This window comes from Mytilus galloprovincialis, chromosome 6 (genome assembly GCF_965363235.1).
Source record: "Mytilus galloprovincialis chromosome 6, xbMytGall1.hap1.1, whole genome shotgun sequence".
Classification (NCBI taxonomy): domain Eukaryota; kingdom Metazoa; phylum Mollusca; class Bivalvia; order Mytilida; family Mytilidae; genus Mytilus; species Mytilus galloprovincialis.
This window is the reverse complement of record NC_134843.1, coordinates 102,471,150-102,488,958: the sequence shown is the minus strand read 5'-3', so window position 1 is coordinate 102,488,958 and position 17,809 is coordinate 102,471,150. Positions and strand designations below refer to the sequence as shown.

The window sequence follows — 17,809 nt, the reverse complement described above, 5'->3', positions numbered from 1 at the left end:
GAGGTCTTTTACAAATTATCAATATTAATTTAAGACAAGTATGCAGGCATTAAGATTCAAATCATGACAAATTATCACTCAATACTTTAACCTTCCAATTTTTTGTGTTTCATTCAATAATTTCAATGTAGACCATTTGATTTACAACATTACTTTGTAAGTTATTTGATTTACAACATTACTTTGTAAGTTATTTGATTTACAACATTACTTTGAAAGTTATTTGATTTACAACATTACTTTGTAAGTTATTTGATTTACAACATTACTTTGTAAGTTATTTGATTTACAACATTACTTTGTAAGTTATTTGATTTACAACATTACTTTGCAAGTTATTTGATTTACAACATTACTTTGTAAGTTATTTGCTGGTTTGTAAAGAAATGAGGAAATCTTTACAATAGTAACGTTTTTTAATCATGTCCCGCTGCACCAAATCATGACAAAATCATAGTAAACTCCTTGGTATGACAGTTAAGAACCTCTGATCACGGGGGGGTCTCAACATGGGATTTTGGGTACAGGTGTGCAGCTGGGATTTTAAAAACACCCCCCATTCATATATTGAATAATTGTGAAATCCCTACCTATACATATATTTCACAGCGAAATCATAACCCATTCATATATTTATCAGCTCAAATAGTACCTATATGCATATACTGATATATCACAATCGGTCAATTACTACCTATTGATATATTTCCTCGGTAAAATTGCACCCCATTGATATATTTGACGGATCAAAAAAGGGACCCATTCCAGCGGCACATATGTATATACCTTTATATAGGAAGAGACCCCCCCGTGCCTCTGATATTTCCTTATATTAAGTGCATATTTGAATTCGTTCTCAAAACCTTCATTTGCTTAGACCAAAAAAAATCCCAGCTTACAGTGACTTGACTGTTAGTGTTGCTATTCACCAATTGCAACTCATTCAAAATTTTGACCCAATTGCAATTTGTTTTATTAAATCAAATTGTTCAACTGGTCAAAAATTTGAACAAACTGTTCAGCCAAAATGTGAAAGTGCAAAGTGATAAAATAAATCATACTTACAATCCTATAAGTCTGTAACTCCACTGTATTGATGTATTTCCTAAATCAGTCTATCAATCTGTATAGTTATATTATTGCCATTACCATACTAAAGGTGAACTGTTTTATTTTGAATTGCTATAAAAATGTCAAAACTAAGCTTTTATAGAGTTTTTCTTTCGAAAAGTATTCTATATTTATAAGAATCACACACTATGTGAATAAAAACATTTCATATTCAGTAAAATATTTGAAATTGCAATATGTTTGTAGGAAGGGGAGATAATCGCTTTTTGGTTTCAAAAAGTCTTTATTCAAAAGAATAGTATTTTAGGTTATCTCCCCAAGGAAGCATATTGTTATTTCATACATATTTTACTGAATATGAAATGTTTTTATTCACATAATGTGTGATACTTATAAATATAGAATACTTTCACATTTTGGCTGAACAGTTTGTTCAAATTTTTGACCAGTTGAACAATTTGATTTAATAAAACAAATTGCAATTGGGTCAAAATTTTGAATGAGTTGCAATTGGTGAATAGCAACACTAACAGTCAAGTCACTGTAATAAACCTTTCCTTCTATCAGATTGTTCTAACATTTTGAATCGATGAAAGAAAAAAATAAATAACTTGTTCTGAAAGAATTAGTTTAAACAGAGACATAATACTTGTATTATATGTCTCTGGTTTAAATCAAAAAGATTTTGAACAGAACTAATATTTTTACGTCTAACACATGTGCAGGTTTGAGACTATAACAGATAAATAAGCATCAGTTTTAACATGTGCAGGTTTCCAACGATACTATAACAGATAAATAAGCATCAGTTAATCTGATCACCTCTGAACTTTCATCTGTAATACAATGTAGTCCATTTCCATTTAACATTTAAATTTACACTTACTACTTATCTTCAAGAAACTGATTGAGGGGTCATTTGGTGCTAATTGTGACACGTATGCAACATAGTTCTTTGCTTTCACCATTTCCTGACCTTGTCAAACCACTTCCTGACCTTGTCAAACCACTTCCTGACCTTGTCAAACCACTTCCTGACCTTGTCAAACCACTTCCTGACCTTGTCAAACCACTTCCTGACCTTGTCAAACCACTTCCAACTGACTACTTGTTTGATTTGTAGGAGTCCTCAATATGCATGAAACATCTGTCACTGGATCTTAAAACTGACTAGTCCAGAATATGCTCGAAATACTTATCACTGGATCTTTAACTAAATAGACCTGAATATGCTCGAAATACTTATCACTGGATCTTAAACTGACTAGTCCTGAATATGCTCGAAATACTTATCACTGGATCTTTAACTAAATAGACCTGAATATGCTCGAAATACTTATCACTGGATCTTAAACTGACTAGTCCTGAATATGCTCGAAATACTTATCACTGGATCTTAAGCTAAATAGCCCTGAATATGCATTAAAAACCTGCAACTGGATTTAAAGCTAACTAGTCCTTAATATGAATGAAATACTTGCCACAGGATTTAAAGCTTACTAGTCCTGAATATGCATGAAATACCTGCAATTGGACCTTAAACTAACTAGTCCTAGATAAAAATGAAATATCTACCACTAGTTCTTAAGCTAACAAGTTCTGAATATGCATCAAATACCTGCCACTGTATCATAAGATGACTAGTTCTAAATATGCATAAAATATCTGCCCCTGGATCTCAAAGTGATAAGTCCTGAATATGCATGAAATATCTGCCATTAGATCTTAAACCAACTAGTCTAAAATATGAACGAAATATCTACCCCTGGATCTTAAACTAACTAGTTCAGAGTTTGCATTAAATATCTGCCACTGGACCTTAAGCTAAGTAGTCCCGAGTTGTCATGAAATATCTGCCACTGGACCTATAACTAACTGTTCCTGAATATGCATAAAATATCTGCCACTTAATCTTAAGCTAGCCAGTCCTAGATATGCATTAAATAACGCCAATAGATCTTAAGCTAACTTGTTTCAATCTGCATGAAATATCTGCCACTAGTTCTTAAGTTAACCAGTCCTGAATATGCATTAAATATATGCCACAAGATCTTAAGCTAAGTAGACTAGAGTTTACATGAAAAATCTACCACTGGATCTTAAACGAACTGTTTCTGATTATGCACCAAATATCTGGTACTAGATCTTAAGCCAACTAGTCCTGATTATGCACCACATACCCGTTACTAGATCTTAAGCCAACTAGTCCTGATTATGCACCACATACCTGCTACTAGATCTTAAGCTAACTAGTCCTAAATATACATACATTTTTTGCCACTAGATATATAGCTAACTAGTCCATAGTTTACATGAAATATCTGCCACTGGACCTTAAACGAACTTGTCCCAAGTCTGCATAAAATATCTGCCACTAGACATTAAGCTAATTAGTTCCAGAGTTTTCATGAAATATCTAACCCTGGACCTTTAACTAACTGTTCGTGAATATGCATAAAGTATCTGCCACTAGATCTTAAGCAGACTAGACCCGAGTTTACATGGAATATCTGCCACTAGATCTTAAGCCAACTATTCCAGAATATGCATGAAATATCTACCGCTGGATCTTAAGCGAACTAGACCAGAGTTTGCATGAAAAATCTGCCACTATACCTTAAGTGAGCTATTCCTGAAAATATCTGCCACTAGATCTTTAGCTAGAAATACCTGTTTGTCTCTATTGGTTATAGTTTTCCAAAAATACCACAAGAATTATTCACCCTAAATCGTTATAGTAGATACAGTGAAGAGCACTGAAGACCTTTGAAATAACAGACGAAAAGTGATGGCATATACCCTCAACAACCATGTATTACATACAGCAACCAAGAAACATAATAAAATAATAATGGGACATATTACGTTTATTTATGGAACCATGGAAAACAGATCAATATCAATTGATTACAACCACAACATGTACAATCTTTCTGTCTGTAATTGAACTTATAGAATCAGAGACCGACTTCAAGAAAAGTTGACAATGGCGATAGGTATGGGTTTTTCTCATTGTTGAAGGTCATGCGATTGCCTTTCATTGCTCACATGCATCCCATTCATTTGAACTTTAATGGATAGTTATCATTAGCAATCATACATCTTATTCTTATATAAACTGGTGTGTTACGTCCAGTCACAATTATATGACATGCACATCTTAATGTGATAGGAATGTGAACCCTGCTGTGTGCTAGACTGACAAATGTTGCATGCTTAGCAGAGAAGTCGCAAATTAAGCATTCATTTCCAAGTTATTGGTTTGACCATCTATATATGTAGTCTATATGTCTCTGGTTTGACCTAGCCAGTTATTCACTGCAGTATTTGCACCTCTACAAGATCACAAACATGACCAAGGCAGTTACCTATTGTTGATGATTTAAGATCAATGAACTATTAAAACGAGATCAAAGTGGGATGAACCATTTCAGGACTTGTACTAGGTCATGTTTTTCCATTTGATGTTGGATGTGTACTGATTGATAATTTTGTCTTAGATGCATGTTTTTTTTAGTTGTTAGTGGCTTAGAACTAGGTGTTGTCTTTTTGTTGTTGAAATGGGCAAGTACCTGGCCATGTCCACTATATATGTATTTTTGTTAGATGTATTTCTATTTGTAACCATCTGATGAGTTGAGCCTTTTTCAACTGATTTTTATAGTTTGTTCCTATGTTGAGTTGTCAGATTACAATGAGATATGAGCATGAAAGGGACATGGCACACTGACTCTCTAATTTGGGTTAGCAAGGATGTTGAAGATAAAAAATGGCAAGCTATAGTTATCTGGTTATAGCTCATTTGACCCTTTGAACATGTGAGGTTAAAACTTTGCATGTAACTATATACAATGTTTAACAAGTAACAGTTGAACAATGAATCTAATGATTATCTACTGATATACATAAAACCATGAAACTTGCTAAAACATTCAGTTCTATTCAGAAGATACACAACCATGAAACTTGCTAAAACATTTGGAAAAACTTGGGACCTCTTTGAGAATTGTTCAGAAGATTCACAAGAAATATATCTGTTGTTAATTTGCCTCTTTTCTTATGTATATCCACATATTTCACCATGTGAGATGACAGATTTCCTTGATAAGGTACACCACTGTTTACAATCACAGCAGAGGCTAGACATTGCAAGGATCGTGTACCCACGGGGCATAATGGACTTGATGACGTCTGGGAATACCAGATGGGTGTTCTGTTGGCAGCATCTACACAGTCAGTGTGAGCACCACCTCCCAACAGGGCTTGGATGATATTCATTTGGTTATCATGATGCTCGTTAACTACCTCATTCAATTCAGTGGACCTGACACGGTAGGCTAAATGTAGAGGTGTCATTCCAAACTCGTCCGCAGTATTTGGATCTGCTCCTGAACTTAATAAGACTTCCACTAACTCTAATGATCCTGATACTTCTTTCTCTAATTTGTCTGATGCTTTGTTTGTGACTGGTGTGACATAGTGTAGTAGACTTTGTCTTACATCATTACGAATGTCATCTTTGAGAACTTTCCTCAAGAATTGTAGAAATCTTCTATCTTCTTCATCTGTCTTCTCATATCTATGTAGACATTTGATTGCCAGCAGAAGAGGTGCAAACTGTGAGAAATCTCTTTGTTTTCTTGGAGTGGCTAGACAGTTCAAGAACAAACATTTACATATAGCCATCAGTAGATCAAATGATAACTGTCCTCTCTTCGTCTCAGTAAGTAGTACATTGGTGAAGGAGTCAATAAACTTGGTCAGTGTATAAGTCTTTGTAATACTGCTTACTGCATAGTATTCCTCTTGTGGAATATACTTAACAAGGTATGGGAAACTGTATGTCATTACAGTAACAAATTCTTGGACTTTGTCGTGACGTTTATACTCAATAGCTAAAGCATGAAATGCTCTCATAGTTTGATGGCATCCGTAACCTATCAGTCTCTCGTGAATTAACACACTCTTAGTGAGAATGGCAATACGTGTTTTATGTAATTGTTCCTCTTCATCTTCACTGTCACTTGAGACATTATCTGATCTTCTTTCACGGCTGGTTAAACTGTAGAGATGTGATACAACTGACTTCATCGGTGAATGGACTACAATATCGGGTACAGTACCTGTGTTCAACTTAGTTTTAAAGCTCTCTTCAACAGACTCAATAATGGAACGGGAATCTTCATCAAAGTCTATATAAACAGTATCCATGTCAGTATAATCCTCATAAGGATTCTGTAACTCTTCGGCAAGTTCGTCCAATATTTCAATATCCTTCTCCCACTTTGACACATATTCTTGCTCTGAATTCTTATTCTTGAGGGTAACTATCTGTTGTCTGATACAGTTGGCAGCATTCCAGCAATCTACAGCGTCAGAAAAACATCCCCATTTGGCAAAGTTGGCCCCAGCTATCTCTAAAGTATCAAACTTAACATGGAAAGGTATCTTTGGCATATCTAAACAGGTTCCTAACAAGCTTTTCCCAGTGGCAGCTAAGAATATAAGAGCATGTACATACTTGTTAGGATTAGAATCGTCATCACATGTGACATTATTAGTGGTAGGATTTATTCTACAAGACTTTAGAACAGTATTTACATTGGTCTCTATAGTGTCTGGTTGATCCTCTAACATAGGGATGTAATAATACTTTAGAACATTGGCAGTGTTGACTTCTGTGCCATCAGATTGTTCCAAAATTGGTTCAATATAACTTGAAATTTGGCATCTCTTATAATTATAATCTTTATGAAGAAGTTCATACCCTAATAATGACATTCCCTCAGCATTCCTGACATTAGCTAGGTTAGGAACTTTGTCTAGAAATATAGGCAGGCAAGCTTCATACAACCGTCCCCCAGAATTCATTACTATAACATTAGTACTTTCTTCTGGTAGCACAGCTCTAAATATATCAAACAGTTGATTCTCAGAGCATTTCTCTACGGCTCCATAAGCAATCAACAATACCACAATTCTTAATTTAGGATCACATGGCACTGGAATTTTCTCATCCTTCTTATTCTTAAAATCAAGTCTTATTCGACATTCGACTTCATCATCCGATCCGTACATACTTTCCTCTTCATCTAAAAATTCATCTTCATCATCTGACATATAGTCACTTTCATCATCGTCAACATCAGTCCAATCCCCTTCATCCCCTTGGCCATCTTGACTTTCATCATCATCATCATCTCCTTCAGTATCATCCTCATCATCTTCATCTTCATTGTCATCATCACTGTCTTCATTGTAAGATTCCTTTTCATCATCCTCGTCATAGTTTTCTTCATATCCAAACGATGGCCATGTTGCTGTTGATGAACGTATCTTCATTGAGAACAACAACAAGTTGAAGGTGGGGGCAATATTCTTCCCTGGATCAGCGCTATGTTGGAGTAGGTAATGTACAATGTGTTCCTCTTGTTTTGCTATTGCCCAAAGCATTGGCTTACCGTCACCATCATTACCATTAACATCAGCATCACAGTACTCCACTAGAAATTTAACAAGGTCAAGGTTTCTTATCTTACATGCCAGAGATAGAGGAACATGGTCATAATAACGTTTGTTTTTAACTTTCATCAATTCCTGTCTCTGCTGTTTAGAACATACACCTAATATTGCTGCTAAGTATTTATCTGCATCGGTGGATTTAGTTCTGGTTCTTCTAGATGGAAACAGCCAAAGAAAGGAAAATGGTTCCACTTTTGGCTTTTTGGTAGCCCAAATCAAATCATGAATATTTCTTTTAATAGCTTCAAAAGTTCTATAATTCACTCCATCGCCGTAGTTCATGTTGTTGTAGAGGCCCTCCTGACTGTTCTGATCTATTGCTCTACTTTTCAGTTATATTATATTCACCAAAATGTCCCGTTTTAATTAAGTTAGAGTAGCAACAATTCTGATTAGTATCAAAAGTCATATTCTTTGTTGGATAATTTTCTTTCAAGGAACAATTTTCAATAGATTTTGTTATCTTTAAATCTTCTTTAAACTCCATTCTTTTATAACAAATCAATCTGAAAATACACAAAAAACAAAGTGTAAAAGTTTAGGAAGAGTTTTATTTATTGTTATTATACATGTATTACACACTAACTGTAGTACACAACATGCACAATACAGGTTGATAAAGATTCAATAATTATCATATAGTCCAGTTAATCTAGCATAAATTTGACCCTTACCTTAAAGTAATCATGGTAATTGCAACAGAAGATTTTTAAGTTTTAATCTTTAACATAATCCCCCAAATATACACAGAAAAAAGTCCCATAAAATCTAACTTGCGGAAAACTAAAAGATCATGATTTTAAAATATCTAAGGAGATTTGCATTTATATGGGAGATAACTCTGCAAAAAAGGAAGAAATATTAATAAAAATTGATACAAAATTATATCTTTACGGCTTCTATTCAACAGAATGTATGGATTCTTGATATTTTAGCCGTCTTTAGAGTATAACAAACAACTCTACAGGTCATGAAGGTGTTTTCATATTTTTTATCAAGCTAGAACATAGATTTCATAATTCATTACTTGACCATTTATTAGATTTTTCTGCATATCAAGGTAAAGAATCTTGAAAATTTAATAAAACTAATGAAGCATATATATTCTTCTTTTTGTAGCTTACGGTTTCTTTAAACTAGGTAGATGCTGAACAAATATAATTTACAGATATAAACAATACCAAATATTCACATTATAGTTTCAAAATGGTCACAAAGCCATAAATTTGCAATTTCTTGAATGAAAAATGTGCACAAAAACTGAAAATACCCATAACAATTCGGTTTTCTACATTTCATGAACAGAAGATAATATAATATAGTCAAATGCGAACTTATATCCCCATCAAAGTATTATATTTTACATGAATTTTAAGAAAATCAACCAAAACTGAAAAAAAAATTGTGGAGTTTTCTCCCTTTTCAATGTTTCTTTCCATAAGAAATTAAAAATGTAAAATTTGAGTTTTTCTCAAGTTAGATGTGAGTTTTTTCTGTGTATATTTGGGGCTTCATGCTATAGATGGGTCCCAAGTCAGGAGTCTCTCGCCTTTGTTAGTCTTGTAGGATTTTTAATTTTAGTTTCTTGTGTTTAGTATGACGTCCATAATAACTGTACTAGTATACATATTTCCTACTGTTGTGTTAATAATGATGAATAATTGGTGTCGCCACAAAAGGTGTCATTGTGGTACAATAGTCAAGAATATTGTCAAGTCTTACCAATCCCGGAAAAATGTATATTTAATGAAATCTAAATGATTGATTAAAATGGTGTCACAAAGTGCCTTTATAGTACAAGTCACATTATTGTCAAAGTCTCATAACTCCGGCATACATCGAAAAATCTAAATAATTGTATAAAATGGTCAACTACTTGAACCACATATATATGTAACGACGTCATGTTTTACCTATTGTATCTAGTAAAGGGTTGACGTCAGTGCAAGACGTAGCCTTAGGCAGCAACCATTTGATTTTCTGGGGGGGCTATGGTTTTTTTTTCTGGACAATCTATTTTTTTCGCGACAAGTCAAAAACAATTTTTTTCTTTCAATTTTAGCATTACATATAGTGGCAGCTGAGGGTGAAACAAACAATTTTTTTTTCTCAGAATCAAAAACAAATTATTTTTTTCTCCAAAGACTGGAAACAAACTTTTTTTTCCAAAAAAAACCATAGCCCCCCCCCCCCCCAGAAAATCAAATGGTTGCTGCCTTAGCATTTGAACATATCTATGAAGTAAATGTTATGGTTTGGTTTCTTCTTTTTAATATTATCATATGAGCTACGTCGGATAGAAATCGACCTTATGCAAACGAAAATTAATACCTCTGTTAACCTATTTTGGGTTGAAATAATTTCTACGGAAAGTCTGTTATTGTTCCATAGGTAGGTTTTTATAAGACAACCCTTTAAATCGGTCCAAAATGCATCTTTCATATCTTAATTATTCCAAAATCGATCAAAGTCTTAAACATGTATCTGTGTACATGCACTTGCATAAGGTCGATTTCTATCCGACGCAGCTCATATGATATAGTTGATTTATCACCGCCATTTATTGTCTGCTTTTTTTTTAAGATATACCACCTTTGATAAGTGTTTAGTATGACTATAAATTTTAATCGTGTTAACTGTGTACAATTTTTTATATGGCATCAAAGTTATTTGTTCAAGGTTATGGTATACCTTCTGTAATTATTTAGAATTTCACAGCTGTTTACTACTGTTGCCTTTTATTTATTCACCTCTTATTTCATTGATTTTGTATTTACATTGTGTCATGGATCAAGTTTATTCATTCAGTGTATGTTAACTTGTGTTTATATGTCTTTTGATTGAGTTGAGCAATTTCGATTGATATTTTATAGTGTGTCTTTCTATTTTGTAATGTTACACTATTGTATTGGGTTAGGATGGAAGTTGGTACCTATTAAATGTTTAAATCCGCTGCATTTGTTTACACCTGTCCTAAGTCAGGGACCTGATGTTCAGTAGTTATTGTTTGTTGATGTGGTTCATATATATAGTGTTTCTCTTTCCTCATTTTTGTTGAGCCTTCAAATTTTGTCGAAAAAGCAAGACATAGTGATCCTACATTCCGTCAGCGTCGTCCACAAATATTCACTCTGTGGTTAAAGTTTTTGAAATTTTAATAACTTTCTTAAACTAAACTGGATTTCTACCAAATTTGGACAGAAGTTTGTTATGATCATAAGATAGTATCCAGAAGTAAATTTAAAAAAATAAAATTTCATTTTTTCCGTATTTTACTTACAAATGGACTTACATGTAGTTTTTCTGCTGGGAAACATAACATTCACTCTGTGGTTAAAGTTTTTGAAATGTTAATAACTTTCTTAAACTATTTTGGATTTGTACCAAACTTGGACAGAATCTTGTTTATGATCAAAAGCTAGTGTCTAGAAGGAAATTTTGTTAAAATTTTGTACTGGTCTATCGGTATTTTACTTATAAATGGACTTGGTTTTTCTTCCAGTTAACATTACATACAGTCTGTAGTTAAGTTTTTAAAACATTTATTAGATTCATAAACTATCCTGGATTTTTACCAAACTTGGACAGAAGCTTTTTCCGATCAAAAGGTAGTATCAAGAGGAATAATTTTATTGATTTTTTTCCTCATTTTTGTTGAGCCTGTGTCAGGCCACCCTTAAAAAATTGTTTGTTTGGCATTGCCGACCCACACTATCAGCAGGTGGGTAGGTAGGTAGGGATTTTTTTTTTTTTTACATTTAAAAGCTTTATACAATCATGTAAATCATGAAGTCTCTAGATCAATGTTGTGTAAAGCATTGCAGCATTGTTGTGTGTACATGCTGGTGGTTTCTTTGAAAGGGGTCAACCGTCAATGTCCCATTCTACATCATATGAATAATTTCATGTAAGACAGTCAGTTTTATTGGCAGAGTTAACCAAAGTACCCAGATAAAAACACAGAACTGAGGCAGGAAACTGACAAATTAACCATATAAAATGTATGACGTGAAAATTGAACTGTTATTGTGGTCACAGTTTGGTAAAATTACCATAAGTTAAATGTCTCAACCACTATGGCTCCTTGTACAAATGGACACAGATTTAAAACTTTGATTGTTTGCTTTGGTTTTATAAACATGACTTTCTACACCATATGGGTAATTTCATGGCAGTCAGTTTTAGTGGTGTACTAAACCGTAGTACTTGAAGGAAAACGTCAACCTGCGGGAGGAAACTGACTAACCTTATCACATATGACATGAAAATCAAACCTTAATTTTGCAACTGCCCAACTAGGGCTCAAACCAATACCTAGAGGCTAGTAGTCATACATGTAAGGTGTGACGAACTACCATACAAACACGCCTACTGCCCCTGATAAGTTTTGAGGATAAAGGATCTGTACCAAATTAGGATAGCAAAATATTAAAAATTTGGAAGGTTGGCACAAATAGACATGGTGTTTATACTAATATGCATTACCCGGTACATGAATACAGATAAATTAATGAGCCCTTAGAATTGTGGAAAAGGAGGGGATTTTATTCATCACTATTACACTAGATACATTTATAAATATGTTTCTGTCAGTCTCTTTTATGTTTTAAGAATTATCTTATTCATGTTAATAAGAAAGGCAAGAAAAGGGGGAAGTACTTCAATTGACACAAGATGCTAGTCTTTAAGATATGTATGTTTTGTACCAGGCTAGCATCTACTGGTACAAAACTACTATAAACCTGTAAATCTGGGACCATTTTGGTCTTTGAGCTTTGGTGCTTACAGCCATAATTATCTTGAATGCATCATTGTGGTTCTGACTATAGTAAATACTTTGTTCTCTGGTTCAAGGGAAAATTTGTCAATGATATTTTAATTTCAAATATTTAATAAGTTCAACAAATGTAAGAGCCACGCATATTTGTTCTGTGATGTCCCGGTGAAAAACTTCTATCTCATGAAGCGACAAAGTCTAGCAGAAATCATCTGTTTCTGCTTTACAAAAGATAAAATTTGAGTCCTCTATAAGGTCTTTCAGAACGTTTCTTTCAAAGAATAGCTGAAAATTTGATTTTTGATAAAATTCATCTCCCTTAACAAATGCATTGCAGCATAGGAACATGCTTTCCCCTGCCGGCCTCTTTGACAGACTTTTTCTATTCCATGTCATTTAAATGTTTGATCCCAATACAGTGTAAGGCAAGCGCTTTTAAGATCGTGATTTGAAATAAGTAAAGCCAGGAACAAACTCGGCGGATACGATCAAATTCCGGCACAATTTCGATTTTTTTTAAATAAAAAAAAATAAATTTCTGAAACGCAAATAAAATTATTTGGGCGGCAAGTTTTTCAGTGGGTCGGGCGGCAATGCCAAACAAATTCAATTTTATTTTAGGCCTCAGATTAACAGCAAAAGTAGAGGAGACACAGGGTTCAGCGGAACCCTTACAAATTTTTCCTATGACGGTTGGATTTCCTATTTGAATGGTTTTACACTAGACATGGTACTATTTGTTGTTAGCCAAGGCTTCGTGTTGAAGACCTTACCTGTAATGGTTTTACTTTTAAAATTTGTGCATTGATGGAGAGTTGTCTCATTGGCACTCACTAGTATTATTTATAATAAAAAAAATTAAGGGTTACGCGGAACCCAGTGCCTTGCCTACTTGATGAAGCTAATAAATGCTAAAAAACTTTAACTGTAGATTGTATGTAATGTTAACTTGATGAAAAACTATGTCCATATATATATATATATATAAGTAACATACAGAAAAACAGGAAATATATTTTTTTTAAATTTCCTTCTAGCATTCTAGATACTAAATGTACATGTAGCTTTTGATCATAAACAAGCTTCTATCCAAGTTTGGTAGAAATCCAGGATAGTTTAAGAAAGTTATTAAAATTTAAAAAAAACTCTAACCACAGAGTGAAAATTTGTGGATGCCGCCGCCAACGGAATGAAGGATCGCTATGTCTCGCTTTTTGGATATAAGTCGAAGACTTGACAAAAATCATTTCAAAATCATTGCAATTGGTTTGTGTAGTTTTTAAGAAAAACCTATTTCTAATATCAAGTTTAAACTTGTACATTGTAATCAGGGATTTTGTAAAATACCTAGCAATATTTTCAGTGATTTTGTTAAATCCCTGAAATTCACATTTATATGAAAAATTTTGAAATCTTGGTCATGAGAAAATAATTTGTAAGTCACATCATGCACAAACAGTTCTATATTAAATCTGCGGCTGGATTTACCAGGGGGTACAGGGGCACCAGTTCAGGTCACTAAAATAAATTTCTAACAATCTTATTGCAACTGAATACTGCTTATCTAGAGCGCAGAAATTAGTCACAGCTTAATTTGACTTTTTAAACTGGTCGTTAATTAATACCCGAGTCCACATGTGTGATTTACATGTATGACAACTTATCGGTGGGTGTGTAAATATTATATTGACACCTGTGTGTAATGTCTCTTTGCAATTTAAGGATTATGTACCCTTGTGTGATTCAATGTTAAACATATAAACATTTCATAGAAAATCCACAGCCTTTATCCTTGTAATCTCATATTTGGCAATTTGATGACTGATAGATATAGGATTAGTGCATGCAGTGCTAGCATTGATTTCCTTATAACAAGTTTATTAATGTAGTTATTGGTTAAAACAAATACAAATATGGACCAAATCAAGTACACCTTTTAGGGTGCGCTCGACTTTAGTGACTCACACGAGGTATTTTGGAATTTACAGGTTGCGTAGAACTTTTTGTAAAGAAGTAACACTAGCACATCATAGAAAAGCGAGTCAGTAATCTATGTTTCAAATTTTATAACAAAAATCTCTGTATTAAAGGCTGTGGATTTTCTATAAAAATCTTGGTTTATTTGCCACAAAGTACCCTTTTTCTCTTAAATGCAATGAAACAATAGATAATAATGCTTAGCATCAAGTTTCCCCTTGGTATCTGTACAAAATGGCTTATCTCTATTATTCATTATATCTGTAGTTTTGATACAATTTAGGTTTAAAAAGTTCGTACAAAAATGGCTACAGAAGGGGTCATAAACCTTAAGATTTTATGTAAAATACATTATTTTCATGTGGAATGGAAAAGAACATGTTTTCCTCCTATTCCCACATGAAATTTTACCTTTTCTTACCAGATTTATAAAAAGTGGGAATAGAGGGAATGAACCAAATTTTTATTGCTTTATAATACATAACAAATTAAGATCGATTAATTACCAGGTGAAATCTTCTGATCTGTGTTTTTCATGTTTTTAAAAAAATGTACAAGTATATGTTTAATGTCGATAAAGTTGGTTTACATCTGTATTTGAGATACATGTACATGTATCTCTTCATTCCAAAATACAGTACTACTCACAATAGCATTTCTTGTGAATGGATGTTTGTTTTTCTTCAAAACTGTATTTTTATGAATTTTTTCAGCAACAAATTAATCTGTCTATTTTTGATCACTATACAACATGTACAAGATTTGTTTTTCAAACGGAATGTTGTATTTCCTTCCCCTCTTATTTTCAAAGAACAATTTGTTTTTAACCCCCACACCCGTTTTCCACGGTCAAAGAAAATGATCTAATAGAAAATCATTAATAAATACTATTTTTTTTTATCTATTTTGTAACAGAATCTGGGACTTGTAAATTTCTGTAAGAGGCCAAGCATACATTTATATATGTTTATTTTTCTTGTTTCAAGATATATTAGAATAATGGGCAAAAAGTAAGTCTGGAAGCAAGACAAAAAATATCGATAACAGAATATAGCGGTGATGAAATTATCCAAATATAAAAACAATATTGATTGATTGTTGATCAGTGGCAAATATTTCATGCATGTTTAGGACGAATATGATAAAAATCAATTGGCCTGAAAATAAAGTATATAAAGTATATTTAAAGGGAAATACATGTATCGTCTCGTATTGTGTTTTCGACCGTCTGACGTTTTCGACCTAATTCTACTTTCACTTCCCGTATGCTGCGCATGCCCGCATGACGTCATATCCATATGCTATAATTAGTAACAATAGTAAATGATACCACGTGGGGTGAAGATTTTTCAAATAAAGATATTATATTAAGTATTTATGTTTTTTTATTTGATATCACATTTTTGTACCCTTTTCACTAATACTAGTTTTATCTTCCAAAAGAATCGGTCTAAAATAAACGAATTTTCTAAACTTATGGCAGAGGTCTTTTTGCATGCAAATTTAACTTCAAGGTCATAAAGTCACATGACTGTCAGGTGGTTAGTTGTAATACTTAATGTTAATTTGAATACGGAAATACGCATGCTCCATACAGCTTTTTACCGAAAAAATAAAATATCAGTTAAATTTTATTTACAGAAAAAACAGTGTCAGTGGAAATTACAGACAATACTCACCAACCTCACTTCACAATGGATTAACCAAAGTATTTAACAAAAACATGAATGTATACAAGACCATACAAGGCTTCCAAAGTGCCTCATTCTGAAATGTGTACAACTTGTCCAAAAAAGACATCAAAATAATATTTTATATCTTATAGTTGTATATTTAACCATTCAATTCTTTAAGTCATAAGTTTGATTGCCTCTAACACTTTGATATAAATTTTGGTATCAAATTTATAACCAATTCTGGATATGTACAAAATGTACGACATGTCGTTTCCAACTTTTGACCCGTTTTTCAGATAGGTCGAAAACACAGGACCCTTGTTTTTGTCAACAAATTTGCCATCGATCTAATGAGCTCAAATGAAAAAATAAATTAAAGATCGCAATATATTTCCGATACAACTATTTTATGCACAAGTATACTAGCGACTCTCAAAATATTAGGTATGTCTATGTTCAAACATATAACAGGGAAATTCGGAAAAATATGTTAGTAGGTCGAAAATACAATACACGAGGATAGTATATAATAAAAGCTATAGAAATATATACATCTTTAATAAAAATATTTAAAAATTTTGGTTTCACGGTGCCCCCCTCCCCCCCCCCCCCCGCCCCTAACCCAGACATCAAGGTTCTGGAACCGCCCTAGTGCAAATGTAGGGTGTCTGGCAAAGCTATTTTAATTTTTTAACTCAGACGCCTTCCTACGACGTCATATTTAACTGTTAAAGCTAACTCGCACTATCTGTTTGCTTTGACTATGTTCACATGGTTCAGTGGACCGCGAAATTGGAGTCAAAAATCCATGGAGCATGCGTGGGAGCATGTGTACTAATTTCAAGTTGTATTGGTTGGACTTCAACTTGTCTTCATTTAAAACTACCTTGACCAAAAACTTGAACCTGAAGAAGGACAGACAGAGACGGACGAACGAACGAAAGGACGAACGATTGATTGGACTTTAAACTTCATCAGAAACTTAGAATAAATAATTTTCAGATAAAAAAAAAACAAAAAAAAACAGACAGATAAAATGTACAATTAGTTTCTGCCAAAAAAAAATGTACTTTTCTTACGTCTAAATCACTTGAATTAAAATGTAAATCAAAGCTTTCCAGCATCCTCATCATCTTTGTTTACATCGTGTGCTGAATAAAAAGAGCGGGAAACAAAAAACGACATAAAAGGTGTGCTCATAATCGGTGCTTGTAACATAATATTTAAATGAAAATGAAATTTAATCATTTTTTTTCCTTCGATAAATAGCATATTTTGAGAGTATCTATTCACCTGGACTCAGTCAAATAATATAAAATACAAGTATGATTATCTAATAAAATCATAAATATCTCTTTTTTTTTTAAACGATATAAGCATCTTGATAATGATCTTTTTCATTTCTTTGTCATTTTTACAAAAATGTGCCAAAATCTGCAAGCTTATTTTAGACCGTAGAAGACGTTTTTATACCGATAATTGATGACGGTAAATATGTTCTATGATTTAACTTTTGTTTTATAATTGCTTTTTGAAAATTTGTAAATACTAGTTCCTTCTAATCCGTCTCTCATTATTCTTTTAGAATGACATTACTAATTTTAAAAATGTTTACTTTTATAATGTGAAATGCGTATACTGTATTATTGATGGTGAGACGTTAATAAATTATTATTATTGTATTGTTGTATTGTCATTAATGATTTGTTATTCTATATTTTCTGTATGTACTATCAATGTGCTACCCGATTTAAAAAAAAAAAAACATGAAAATATCAACATAAAC

General features: G+C 32.9%; 1 protein-coding gene across 1 annotated transcript; it reads right to left on the bottom strand.

Annotated features, from left to right (window-relative positions):
• Positions 1–4,937: 4,937 nt before the first annotated feature.
• Positions 4,938–17,212, bottom strand: LOC143080987 (uncharacterized). Its single transcript, XM_076257218.1, has 2 exons — positions 17,103–17,212; positions 4,938–8,099 (listed from the first exon to the last, which is right to left on the bottom strand). The coding sequence occupies exon 2, from the start codon at positions 7,873–7,875 to the stop codon at positions 5,041–5,043; it is 2,835 nt and encodes a 944-aa protein (XP_076113333.1). The 5' UTR covers positions 7,876–8,099; positions 17,103–17,212; the 3' UTR covers positions 4,938–5,040.
• Between the last annotated feature and the right edge of the window lie 597 nt (positions 17,213–17,809).

Excerpts from the sequence above, each read along its gene's own strand:
- LOC143080987 (XM_076257218.1), bottom strand. The coding sequence starts at position 7,875 with ATGAACTACGGCGATGGAGTGAATTATAGAACTTTTGAAGCTATTAAA.